Source organism: Alosa alosa, chromosome 7, assembly GCF_017589495.1.
Source record: "Alosa alosa isolate M-15738 ecotype Scorff River chromosome 7, AALO_Geno_1.1, whole genome shotgun sequence".
Lineage (NCBI taxonomy): Eukaryota > Metazoa > Chordata > Actinopteri > Clupeiformes > Clupeidae > Alosa > Alosa alosa.
The window spans coordinates 27,472,585-27,486,446 of NC_063195.1; the positions used below are offsets into that span (position 1 = coordinate 27,472,585).

The 13,862-nt window shown below is 43.0% G+C and overlaps 1 protein-coding gene across 1 annotated transcript; it reads right to left on the reverse strand.

Moving 5' to 3' along the window:
* Positions 1 to 118: 118 nt before the first annotated feature.
* Positions 119 to 12,964, reverse strand: wipf2a (WAS/WASL interacting protein family, member 2a). Its single transcript, XM_048249081.1, has 8 exons — positions 12,754 to 12,964; positions 10,749 to 10,926; positions 9,665 to 9,797; positions 8,808 to 8,939; positions 7,099 to 7,752; positions 5,157 to 5,432; positions 3,173 to 3,274; positions 119 to 2,812 (listed from the first exon to the last, which is right to left on the reverse strand). Exons 2-8 carry the CDS (start codon positions 10,809 to 10,811, stop codon positions 2,769 to 2,771), a joined length of 1,404 nt encoding a protein of 467 aa, XP_048105038.1. The 5' UTR covers positions 10,812 to 10,926; positions 12,754 to 12,964; the 3' UTR covers positions 119 to 2,768.
* Positions 12,965 to 13,862: the final 898 nt, after the last annotated feature.

Below are 13,862 nucleotides of genomic sequence, written 5' to 3' on the forward strand. Positions count from 1 at the left end.
GTCTTGTCTTCACCGTGGGATAGTGAGAAACGTAATTTCGATCTCTTTGTATGTCTGGAACATGTGAAGAAATTGACAATAAAGCTGACTTTGACTTTGACTTTGAGACATTAGACAATTCCCCCAAAATCATGTATTTTATTTCAAATGATAAAACATTGATAGATATGATGAGTGTAAAGCTAGGATAAGCATGGCTGACAAACACCAAACAAAAACTGGTGAACATTTCAGAGGAAAGGAAGAACTCTTGCCCTCAAGACATTCAGCGCTGATATGTTTGCATCAACATCACTTAATGAGTGACAACGGTTTCTCACATTACCCCAAACTCCTGTGATCTCGTTCAATACTCTCAAGAGCTAGGCTATATTACAAGACTTTACATTATTAAAAACAAAATATTGGCTAAGATAAGCATTTTTGCATATGTTGTACATATTACTGTTTATTTCTTGAACTTTTATTTTTCTGCTGTCAAAATGTTCATTATTATTACTACTACTATTAATGTTGCTGAATATATGTAGCAAAACACATGTGTACCGAGATAACTTCAGACAAATTTAAGGCAACAATAAGCCTACGAGGGCTGCTGTGACCACATAAACCTACACACTGAACAGGTCTTATGGGTCTGAGTATATCATTGGGATGACATGTACAGCACAAAGGGAGGTTTACGATGGCAAACATTTCATGGAGACTGGCATGGCATGTTTAAAGGTTACAATTGGTCAACAATCACCTGGCAAATTGGTAAATGGTTTCATTGGCAAAGGAAAAGAAAAAAATAATAATAAAAAACACTGTTTGCAAGCTAATAGATCCCTTATTTTCCCCCATATCAAAGGGAGAACCAATGCCCCTTATAATGATTTAACACAAATCTCAAAAATCAAAACGGGGTATCTGAAAAACCTGAACAATGGTACATTTCTTTACATGGCTACCCACTGATTTACATGAAAGAGGAATAATTTTTGGAATCTAAAGCTGTGCTTGTTGTGTCTATAACAATCAGAGAGTAGTCACATAGTGATTTTGCAGTCACATCTTTTATGCTCACAAGGAGTGACTGGGAGCTAAGGACAACAATGCCCCCTAGTGGGTGAAGGCTGTACAGAAAGCATGGACTGCCACCCACATCCCTGGCTAATTCACATTAAATTAGGGCATCTGCTTGGCAAGTTGGGCCTGGGAATGTGAATTAATTAATTCACTGTATCTTGGGAATGTCAATGCCATAAAAAGCAGCAATGTAGTGTTAAGGCTTATCAAGGAGAACATACAGCTTTGTCCCTATAGTGTTCAGCCTCATATTCGTAAACAATATCAGTTCACCCCTGGAAGGACCAACTCTGTGACAGAAATGTTTAGAATAATTACAGAAAATGGAATTTAAATTGGTCACTGCTTAAGTGTTTCGCATCTCCATCACAAGTGCATTACCCCATGTTTGCATCACTGTATAGCATAGTCATTCAAGGTTTATCAATTGTGTCATAGTAGAAATCCAAATATTGACACTATATTACAGATTTGAGCACACCAGCCCTTAAAGTGTGAACTCTGACACTAAGAGTAGCCTATGGTATGTTTAATCTTAGATTTCAATGTCAGTTATTCATTGTCAGTTTATTCCACCAAAGTGATAATGAATATTATATAGTGTTTACCTACTCAAGTGGATCATGAATATAAAGTCAACTAAATGCAGTCAAAAAAAGAGGGTGTCATTTCTAATTTGTACACATTTTAACATTGTGCAAATATTTCTTGACAAACAACTCAAGGAACCAAGCCTGAGCTAGAACCCAAGCACACAACAGACACAAACTGAATCCCTCTATACAACAAGCGACAAATGTCCATCATCGAAACGAGTTTTTGGCGTGCGTGCCACCACTCCACTATATAACCCTAGCTGTGCAGTGGGGGGAGGGAGTGAGGTAAACGACAGGACCCACAGCACTGCTGTGTCAAAGGTCTAACCGTGGTGTCATAGTGTCATGTGTGTCAACAATGACAGGGAAGAGGAAATGACATCGTCGTTGTCGTCATCATCATCAAATATTGACAAAGAACTCGAAAGGCAACTTGTGATCTTTGTTTGCAAAAAGGAATGATTGTCCCACAGTGAGAACCGCCACGAAGATGATGGTCCAATAAAACAAAACAACCAAAAACAGAAAACAAAAAAAAGGAATCATCAGATTAGGATTAGGTTCCACATTTTCCATCTCCAAGATCCCTAGGAGCATCAGACATTTTCTTTCTTGGGAAGCACATGAAGATCTAGCTGATAAGTGCTTCAAATCATAAATAGCTATGTTTTCATGGCCAAGACGACAAGCTGATGGAGGCCTGTCTATTGCAGCTACACTGTGGCCTAGTATGATTTCCATGGTGGAGGAGGCCAGCACTGTTGGCCTAAGCAAGGTGAAACCTGTGTGGTTTTTTTATCTTCAAGTGATCTGTAGTGTGCAGTTGGTGCAGTACAAGTGCACAGTTGTTGTGTCTTTTTTTTTTTCAAAGCCGAGTCAAAAACAGGGTCAGAAAATGATTGTCTTGGCTCTAGCTGGTGGTCAAGAGGGTTTTCTGCATAGAGAAAGAAAAGAACAGTGACGAGAGGTAGGAAGTGGAGGAGAGAGAGAGAGAGAGAGAGAGTCGGATTGACTCAAGAGAGCGATTACGCCTCCTTTAAAGACTGAGGGAGCGGTGCATTGGTTGATCTCCTAGAATCCTCATCCAGAGTCTGACGTTGTTCACCTCATAATTGGAGGTGCTGGGGGGGCTCCCCTGGTCATACCTACAGGAAGTAACAAAAATACATCCGTCAACCTTCTCTTCCAGTGATCAAACACGTCTCATTTACAGTGTCCACTTTATTCGTTCCCATCTTCTGTCCATTCTGTTTACATAGTAACATAGTGCAGTCTTAGCAGGCTAACTAGAATATCCTTCAACTTATATTTCATTCAAAATGTTGACAATTATGCACTCAATATGGATATTCTATATAATATATGACCGACAGAATAAACATATAAGTTTACTTTTACATGGCTTAGGATGTGTCAGGCCCGATATTTTTCTCTCTCTCTCTCTCTCTCTCTCTCTCTCTCTCTCGCTCTCATACATGAGCTTGAACTTGTGTACACGTCTTTACCTTTGTTGGCTTTGCTTGGATACACCTTGGGAAAGTGCACATACTCCTCAGGAGGCGGGAGGTCTTCAATGGAATGGAAATTGAACTTGGATTCAAAGTCATCTGTTGGGGGAGGAGGGGAGGACACATTGAGAGTGAGGGAAAACCTGTAGACCTAGAACAGGTGGAGTATTCCTGGGCAGTGTTGTGTTAATGTACAAGGCTTATCAGAAGGAAGTGGTTGACTGTTTGACTGTGGGTGGGGTGTTTTGCATGTGTGACAGAGACAGAGACTGGAGGTCTCTGCAGGATATGCTGTGGCCATTTTTACCCCTGATGGGATAAATGGATCTGGATTTCAATAGAATTTAAGAGGCCGACTGTGATGACATTAGCTTGTTATTATAGCCACCAGTCAAATAAGAGAGTGAGGCAATCACTCACACAGTAAAAACATTCACATCCTCAAGGTCAGGTAAAAGCAGCGTTAAGGGTCAAAAACAAAAGGCAAGCAGATATCTTGAACACCATTAACAACTCAATAGGCTCAGATAAAAGCTGGCCAGCGTGTTAACTGGTGCCTTTAGCTGATGTACTTAACAATGATATGCTGTGGATTGTTCACATAATATTCCACCCCCAACCACAAAACCATTTAATGTCTAGCCTTGAAATGGCTAGCAGGAATGACAGGTGTGTTTGTTTGTCCTTTATATGAAGATAAACAAAATTCATCATTAGCACTGAATCGGTATAATTGTAGTCGCCAACAGAAACAGACCTTTAAAAAGCAACACATTGTTGCACAGTGTTGCTGGGCCTACAATTCCAATTCTCATCAAAGACTGCACCTCAACTATGGCAGTAAAGGAACAGTACATCTGCATTAACGATCAAGACAGCATGGGGATCTCATTTCTCCCCATAGAGCTAGTCGTCTGGTAGGGGTCAACCTCACCAAAGGAAGGGAGCAGTATGCCAGACCTGGATGGCACTTTAGGTCTACTAGTAACAGCTCAGGAGAGCCCACAGTAAAGCCAAAGGTCAAGCTCCTGGTAGACCACTGTATAGGACAGTTTTGTGTGGAGTCCTGCACGGCCTGGAAACTCTTATCTGAACGTGCCATCTCTGGGCTCTCTGGACAATGAGGAAGTGAACATGCGTGAGATTTGAATTCCTGAGGAGGTTATTTTGCCTAGAGTGTTATTTTTGACCTGGGAGCGCTTTGCCACTGTGAATGGCTGGCTGGTTAGAACACTGGCGCGGGCCTCTATTGTTCTACGCTCAAGAAAAACGGAACAGTTCAGGTTCCTGGTTTAAGGTGTGGCAAAGGTGTAGATTTCAGGGGTTGACTGACTTCTGAAGTGGTTCATATAGCTTGGGCAATCCAGATGAACAGACTCGATTTATATATACAGTAATAAACAGTACATTTCAACTATGATTATTTCAAAAGACTGTAATCTAATGATATACACATTTGTGTGTGTTTATGTCTAATGATCTTTGTCTTTCAGTGATTTTGTTTCCACAGGTGTGCAGTAATTCAGAAGTTTGTTTTTGCTCTTGCACTGCAACACATGTTTACAAATTCACAGATGTGTACCTACTTCTATTCCAAACTCATAAACTTTGTCCCTGCTATTCCTAATTTCTAATCCAAACATTCAAACATTAGAATGATGGCTGAGCACACATGAAAGCTATTCTAAGTGTAAACATAAACAACCCATGAATTGAAACCCAGCAGATTTAAAAACCACAAGTTTTTAGTTTGAAACATGACAGGGCAGAAAATGGTTAATTGGGCCTAAAGTCTAGTTTAGCCTTAATGGTTGTGGCCTCAAGTCTAGTTTAACCTTAAAATGACACATGGTTCTCACAAATAGACTCAACTCTATGCAAATAGCCTTTTTTAAGAGCTTTTGTGGGGAAATATGACAACAATGCCTCATGAGGTAACAATGTACCCCCTGGTACCCCCTGCCTCGGTGAGGACACTGACCTGCAGCGCTGCTGCTCCTGGAGTGGGAGTTGCCATTTCGGAGGGGTGGAGGCGGAGGTGGGGCTTGGGCTGGGGTCCGAGATGAGAGGGGCGGGGCTTGGGCCGGGGTCCGAGAGGAGAGGGGTGGGGCTTGGGCCGGGGTCCGAGAGGAGAGGGGTGGGGCAGCCTTCGCCCGCGCGGGGGTCTCGGAGGTGCCGCTGTGCATCCGGTAAGGGGGCGGTGGAGGGGGCGCGTCTCGGTTGCCGTTTCGGGAGCTGGATGGTGGAAGCTGAGGAGCTGTATTTAGGAGAAGAAAAAAATAAAAAACACAAACAAATGGAATTAATTATCACCATTGCAGCTACAAACAGGCTGCATCTATGCTAATCATAAATAACCATCCAACATTTTATCCATAAAGTAAAGACTACGTTGTATATTCTATGCCACTACTGCTTCATCGTCATCGCCATCAACATCATAATCCAACTGCTCTGTCAGGGATTACTTCATTCAAATCACTGCTTAGTAACATGTATGTAGGGCAAGTCCTCACTGGAAACCCACTTTTCCAGTAGCCCAATCCAGCTGGCATACTGGAATTTCCTAGAGGCCTGGATGCCTCGACGCTAAAGCCTAAATCCTCCTTCCTACCATAAACATTTTCACTTCACACCAGCAGCTCAGTACCCTTTTATTTCCCTCCCAGAGTTGAACAAACTGGGCATTCCAGCGATCAAAACTCACTCAATTGTTTCATCTGTTTTGAGTACAATATTGTGCCAGCTGTGTATTTTGGTTGGAATGGTAAATGGCAATAATATTCCTCAGGACTATTGTGACACTTCCTGACAGGACTGAGAGAGAGAGCAGAGCGCTCAACAACACACCCTGTAGTCAGACTAAACTGAACTGAAGCATAACCTTCTCAATATAAGCTACAAGCTCTTCTGAGGAGTTTTCCAGCTGCTACATTCAACCTGTAATGGCTTAGCTAATGTGTGAACATGTACTCTATGTGATATAGAACACTCAAATCGTTTTCGAGTTTCTTTCCGATGCTATTTCAGAAGAACTGGTCCATAAGTGAACCACTTACATGCACAGTGCATATACATGCTAGCTCTTGATACGCAGAAAGACCTCGGCATTCATATACAAAAGAAAAGGAGACAGTACACAGCACACAGACAGGATGTAAGAAAGCAAGAAAGCAAAAGCAGAGGGAGACTAAGGACTACAGGCAAGTGAGGAGCGGACTGTACACCATTAGGACAGAGCACAGGTAGGCTGCATGTCGGAATATTCCGAAGGCCGGCGGAATGCAGCAGAACCAGGAAGTCTTGCCGTGAAACACATCCATCCAGTAAGCAAACCTTCTCCTGTTTGAGGTCAAACATTCCATTTCTCCAGTCATACTTTACAATGGCAGTACCGTCAGTGATAAGTCAGTCACCCATGCAGAGAACATGAGAAAAAACAGGGACTTCTTCTAGCCCCAAAAACAGTGAGCTTCGAAGCAATTTCTATTCAAAATGTTGAGTAACAAAAGTAATCTCTGACTTGTTGGAAAAGGGGTTGAATTTTGAAGGAATAAAGACACTTGGATCTATATGTTGCCTGAAGAGTAAGCAAATATGCCTAGTCAACATACAAAATGCAAACATTCAGTTTACACATGGCGAGTGGTCAGCCTGTGTAACAGCAGGTATATCCCGGGCATGCAACTGAGGGTATGCTGTAACAATTAGTCTACTCTAATCAACAGAACTGGCTGCATCAGACGAGACCAAACCAGACCAGTGGTGCGTATATTCAAAACAAGGGGCGCCGTCTTCCAAAACTATTCCTACGCTCTGCTAACGGAACCCTTCAGTTGCGGCTCTGGCATAGCCTGGCTGTAAGAGTGTGTGTCACACGAGGACGTTGCAAGAGGCGGCGTGTGTGCTGCCAGCGGCCGTACCTGATCTCCGTCCGGGTGGGTCCCGAGCAGGTGGCGGCGGGCGCCCCCCCTGGCTGGATGGCGGTGGGGGCGGGGGCGCCGGCGCCTGGGTTCGGTTGTGGCCGCCGTGGCTGCGGTTGTGCAGCGAGTTCCTCCGCTGTGGGAGCTCCGGGGCCGGGTCGCCGTTGGAGACCGACGGGGGGTTCCGGTACGGCGGCGGGGGCGGTGGAGGGGTGGAGGCGACGGTGGAGGAAGACGAGGAGGAGGAGGAGCGCGAGATGGGAGGGTTCCGGGAGTGGCCGGAGGAGTGGTGCGGTGGCGGTGGGAGGGGCTTGTCCCGGCTGTGGGAGGAGCTGCTGGGAGGCTTCGGGCCAGGCGAGGGATTGGGTGCGTGGTTTCCGCGCCGACCGATGGGCGGCGGGGGAGGAGGGGCGGACGCACTGTGCTTCATCCCTCCCACGGAGGATGAGGAAGAGGACGAAGAGAGGGAGCTGACGCCGCTCGAGGGCCGGGAGATGTCAGGAAGAGAGGGGCGTTGGGAGCGAGGCTGGGGCGGGGGCGAGGAGCGGTCGCTGTCGACGTGGCGACCTGCGGGGGACGCCGCCCGGCCGGGTGGGCGAGGAGCAGAGGGTCGTGAGCCAGGGGGCCGGAGGGCGGATCTGCCCACAGTACCATCTGTGTAGAAGCACAGGCACACAACACAACACAGACATCAGTAACCACATCAACAACATATACATATAATCACTCTAATGACAACATATGGCATCAGAAGGTGAGCTTTCATATCACTGATTTGGCACTCAAAGAGCAGCCATTCAGGCAATAAAAAACAAAATCATATTTGAGCTGAAACAGCCAATCGAATTACACTGCTCATCCGTGCTCCTGATGGAACACGTTGACACATTATTATTTATGGATATTAGTACAAACTAGGGCTGTCAAAATAACTGATTAATTTCGATTAATTAATTTGAGAAAAAATAACTGATTAAAAAAAATAGCGCAGATTAATCGATTCATATGACCGTTGACCCCGTTGTAGTCAGTAACCATTAGACTGTAAAAAGAAGGAGAGAAAAGAAAATGTGCTGCCTAGATCATTGATTGGAACATTTACTTTTAAAAAACGGCCTGATGGTGTTGATTTAAATAAAGTCCTCTGCAATGTCTGCAGCAAGGAATTTGCATTTCACTGGAGTTCATCAACTCTATTGTCGCACATCAATGCAAAGGAATAGTGTTGACATTGAGGAGAGTGTTAATTTATTTTGTGTCCCCTAGGTTATATCTGGGGCCTGAAATACCTTGTATATGAAAAAAAAACTTCTTCCTGAAGCATTTTTGAATTTATTTTCTCAGCATATTAGGTATCATAGATTATTATGGCCATTATTAAAATAATAATAAAAGAGTTTTGATGTCACTAATGCTGATTATTCAATGATTCATTTAAATTTAAATATTTAAAATACTTTCACAGCAAATATTATATTTGTGATTAATTTAGATGAATTAATCACAGAGTATGTAATTAATTAGATTAATTTTTTTAATCGATTGACATCCCTAGTACAAACAAACAAAGTTGTTTTTCTTAGCACAGACGATGAATGGGCAGCTCATGGACTCCACCCTTAAGAGGGTAATTAGCTCATAAGCCATGAGTAGAGACTAAACATTTGTCAAACTGACAACATGGCAGATTACAACTGGTAAACACTTGCCTCCAACTGGCCGAAGCTTGGGCACACCTCCGGCAAACAGGCCTCCCATGGGCATCGGTCCTCCGCCAAAGCTACCGCCGCCACCGCCACCTCCACCACCTCCACCTCCTGAGGATCCACCTCCTCCTGATTCTGCCGAAACATTACACACAAATATGTTTACCACCCCTTCAAAGTTCACAATGTCCAATATACTCTTTGCAGCATTACAGTTGATAATAGGAATTGTAACTGTGAACAACAACAAACAAATTGAAAGCATCTAATTGTCAGGGATAGAGTTCACAGTTTATAGGTCATGTAGATAATGTTTTTATAAGTCATCTAAAAGTGAGGAAAGACTGATCCCATTTACAGGTATTGCAGGCAGCCAGCCAGTGCACCAACCCCAGAGTGCTGATCAATCATTAGCCAGAGAAACACTGGGTGTCAACCACCGTTTTGTGTCATTACACAGTAGCGTTAGCCAACCAAAGAGAGAGAAAGAGACTATTGTGAGCTCGAGCTGTACTGTATATCAGCTGAAGGACTGCGTCATGGCGTGTGCCAGGACTACATGTGTGGTTCACTCTAATGGCCCAGAACCTACAGCCTTGTGAACTGGAATCTGGCCATTCTACCACTAGGCCATCAGAACCAGTCATCATCTTAGCCTCGGAGTGCTCTCATGGATAAGCAGGTCTAGTAAATGAATGATGACCTGTATATCATTCTTTATTTAATATCTGGATAATAGTCTGCTTCACCTGATTTTGTTTGAGAGCTAATTGTGTTTATTTAAGATAAAAAAGATAAGATAAAAAAAGAGAAGAAAGAAAGAAAAACTAAAATATATTTAAAGCTACAGTGTGACTTACTCTCGATGATGGGGGCACTTCTGTCATTGATAGCAGCCACCTTCTTGAGTCTGGCCCCTTTGTGGATGTCACTTAAAAGCGCCCCTCTGCCTTTGGCTTCGTCTCTGCTGAGCTTGGGGGCCGTCGTGTTTGCCTAAGAGAGTCACCCATTTAAGACATTTAGACATCTCTGCAGCATCAAGGCCACTGCTATGAAGCTCAGAGGGTTTGTACAAAAAAGATGACAATGGGGTTTTCTAAATATGTAATAAGAAATATGCAATAAATTCTCAAATCAATCTAACCAACCATAGCGGCGACCATAGCAGTGGATTATAAATAATAATAATAATAATTTTTTACACTGTAGAAATCACGTACATCAACACATGTTCATATCAACACGATCAAAATCGTGACTACAGCGTTTTATTTTAGCATAGGTATTCCTCTGTAAAGAGTGGAGGAATTTGAATGCATTTAACTTCACAGCCTGCGTTTACAATCCTTAAATTCACTGACGTGTCTTGACTTTACTTTTGAGGCAAAAAAACATCACCATTGAACAGCCAGTAACCTTTGATAAGACATGAAATATCCACTGAGATTTTGTTTCTTAGTATTACACCTGACAGGGAATCTGTATTATGTGGCTAAGATTCTTCCTAGCAGGCAAAACACATTTAAAAACAAATTGTGAAGTAGAAATGATGCCCCATGTCTGCCTGCAATGCAGTGCAATGTTATCCAGTGATACCGCCTTCATGGAAACAGCAACACACACTTCAGTACTCTATTGGTGAACTTAAAAGGTTTATACTGGGATGTCATTGACATGCAAAGTAGTTTTAGTTCACAAACATTCAGCATCATGGAAGTTATTACCTCTATTTCCTTCTTACGAATATCTCTTACGAAACATGTATAAACTAATTCTTCAACATAGCTTCACACAATCATATTCAAATCATATTCAAAGTCTACGATGAGACCCTAAGACCAAGAAAATAGACACAAAACCAACCCGCGAGAAATATGTGCATTTGCGAACAGCACATGGGAGTAGCTTGAGGGGTGCTGAGGGGGTTGACTGGCGTGCACTGACCTGGTTGAAGGTGGGGGGTGGAGGGGGTCCAGGAGGGGGGGGGGGTGGCGGAGGGATGGGCATCCTGCCGTCCCTGTGCCCTCACTAGGCAGCGTTCAGGTCAGGTCAGGTCAGGTCAGAGGCTCCCAACGTCTGCGCTCGCAATCTCGCCAGCCGCTCACAGACACCTGGGCCACAACTGCAGACATGGAGGAAGATCAGGTTACAGCATCTGGACACTGCGTGTGGGCAGTGGCCAACACAAGCAAGGACAGAGTACTATAAGCAAGCATTATCAAAAGCATGAAAAATGTCAAATCTATTTCATAGAACAGTGATACACCAACAGAAGATATTTGACCTATGGAATCCATCTGCTTGACCACAGTTATCAACAGGTGTTAGTTACAACCCAGTCATTATTATGAAGAGGTTTATGTACAAGGTTAGACAAAATGACCTGGGCTGAAGCCACAGTCAGCTCACAAGGGTGGTATGCCTCCCACCATGCTCATGTTGGATGGTTAGCTAAATCCCTCTCAATGGTTCTCAAAACCTGCTCTGTCTGCCGTCAGTTGTTTCAGTGAGTCAAACTTCCTATTTTCACACCCATGATCCTCCCTCGCCTACATCGTTGTTGGGCTGACTGTCAGAACCGGTTTCTCTGAAGAAATGATACCTGCCCACGACCATCAATACCTGATGGAATGTCACCAGGCCAGCTCGCTTTCCCAGTAGGCGTGTGGCATGACTTGAACAACACCAACGTGATTGGCCAACAAACACGAAAAGTCTATTTGCATACCAGTTCAGCATGCTAATAGAATTTACTTGGTGAGACATCATAAGAATAATTTCAGAGTTAAATTTCAGAGTTGCATACATAAATATATATATATATATATTTTCCAATGCAACCAAATGCAATGGTATCGGATACAAATGTGAGAGGTTCCGAAAACCGGTTTCGTCTTGTGAGAGGGTAAAAATTGAGATTCTTCATTCAGTCTCACTACAAGTATGTACACGTACGGTGCAAGGTAGGCTGCACAGGCGATCCAAACAACAGAGCCTAACCATATAAATCCCAACTGTGTAGCCTATGTAACTTGCATACTTTTCTTTTCACAATTCCAAAACAAACAGTTTTGCAGATGAAATAGCCTAGGCTACATGGACAAGTTTAGGACTTGACATGCAGCTTTAGCCTATAGCCTACTGGTTTTTTTTTTTTTTTTGGGAGGGGGGAACATTCAGGTCCTGGTATGACGATAAGGCAAGTTATGGAAAATCCGTCTGGCACTACACTTTCATAGTCTCACCAATGTCGTCAGCTGATGATTAAATGAAAAGAGGTTAACCCCATAAATAATGGCCTATGGCTTAGAGACAACTAGACAAGTTTGACAAATAGTCTACAACCACAAAAAAATAAACGCCAATTCAATTGCCTCTGTAAAAGTGTATCCTACTGATATGGGAAGGACAGCATAAGATAGCTACGTACGCTATGCATTTCATGGCAACAAAATCTCAGTTGAAACATTTAAACCATCACGACCGCTGCATAGCCTATGCAGTGTAGCCTACATGGAGTGTAGCTAGATACTCGTCATTTGAAGGGCAGTTTTAGCTTGTCAAATGCATTTAAGGTGTGCAAAAGTATGCACTATCTGTGGTGGCACGAACCTGAGAACTAGGCTACACAACAGTCTACAGATTACCTAGGACCTACAGTAAGGGTTTGTTTTCAAAATATCTGCTACATCGATACCATCACGCTGTCAACGACGCACCATCGGCTACATTGGTTAGCATGGCTTTTTTGGAGACTTAATGATACAAGACAAAACAACAAGAGGCAAAAAGATAGAATGTAACTATTCCAGAAACATATGCCTGTCAAACGAGCAACTTCCAAAGTCGAAACAAAATAACGAGCTAGCTGGCAACTACCGTGATTGTAACCGACCATTCCACACAACACAGCACATTGACACATGTATGCAAAGATTGTATTACTGACCGTCATGGTGATAAATAGTAGAGGATGGAATCGGTGCAGTAACAGGCCGAAGTGAAGGACAAATCTGGGACAGCGTAAAGTTTAGGGCTACTTGCCACTACGTCTCGCGAACTTCGTGGCTCCTCAGTCTATGCTCCGACTCCAGTTCTCAGAAACCCGGAAACTGGTGATCTGTTCAAAATGGAGGCAGACTGCCGAATAACCCCGAAGAGTTGACGGGGAAATAATGAGAAAAACAGCGACATCCTTTGCCCACGCTCACCTATATACCGCAGGTTAGGTAGGCTGTTTGATCCATGGGGACATGCTCAAATGTATCACACAACGTTGTAGCCTAAACCAACAGATAGGTCAACAACAGCACTTTAAAGTAGGCCTACTGACGAAAATAGGCTACAATTCTGTCTCAGACAAGTGTCCATAGGCATGGGTCTTTTAAATAATATAGGCCTACTGCCATTGCTTAGGGGGATGTAGGCCTATTAGCCTATTTTTCTCCTATTGTGCCTGAGTTTACCTGGTTTGGCCTTTTATTAAAAGGGTACATATCTGTAGGCTACACTATGCATGCCTGTAACTGCCTAATATAATATGGTATTGCATTTTGTTCAATTTTATTGTACAAAAATGGGAGTGCAAATTCACATAATATAGGACAACCACACACACACACACAGAGAGAGAGACACACACACACACACACACACACACAAACGGTCCACACAAGATAGAAAGTTTCTTCTCAATGAACCTAGCAAAGAAGGAATTCTAAAGAATCTATTAGGCTTACCTCCAGGTTCAATACATTTCAACTTAAACAATGAGGGAGTGTAATAATCTGTAACACTGAAAAAAAAAAACTTCTTATTTAACCAAGTGCTATTATATTAAGATAAAGCAAATCTAGTTAGTATTGTTTTTAGTATAAAGACCTAGCGCTTTCACGTCACATAATTTTGACTTAGTTTAATGAGTTTGACTTATTTTAAGACATCTTATCAAGTGAAAAGGCCCCCTTGAAGAGTTTTTTTTTTTTACCTTAAAATGATGTTTCCAAAATCACTCCGATGGCACATAAAGTCTTACTGGGGCGAACGGCACTTCTGCCA

What these genes read in the sequence shown, in the direction of transcription:
- wipf2a (XM_048249081.1), bottom strand. Translation starts at nt 10,811, where the DNA reads ATGCCCATCCCTCCGCCACCCCCCCCCCCTCCTGGACCCCCTCCACCC. An exon ending in CACCCCCCACCTTCAACCAG is followed by an intron (nt 9,798 to 10,748) that starts GTCAGTGCACGC and finishes TGACTCTCTTAG; the next exon opens with GCAAACACGACGGCCCCCAA. An exon ending in CCCACCCGGACGGAGATCAG is followed by an intron (nt 5,433 to 7,098) that starts GTACGGCCGCTG and finishes TCCTAAATACAG; the next exon opens with CTCCTCAGCTTCCACCATCC.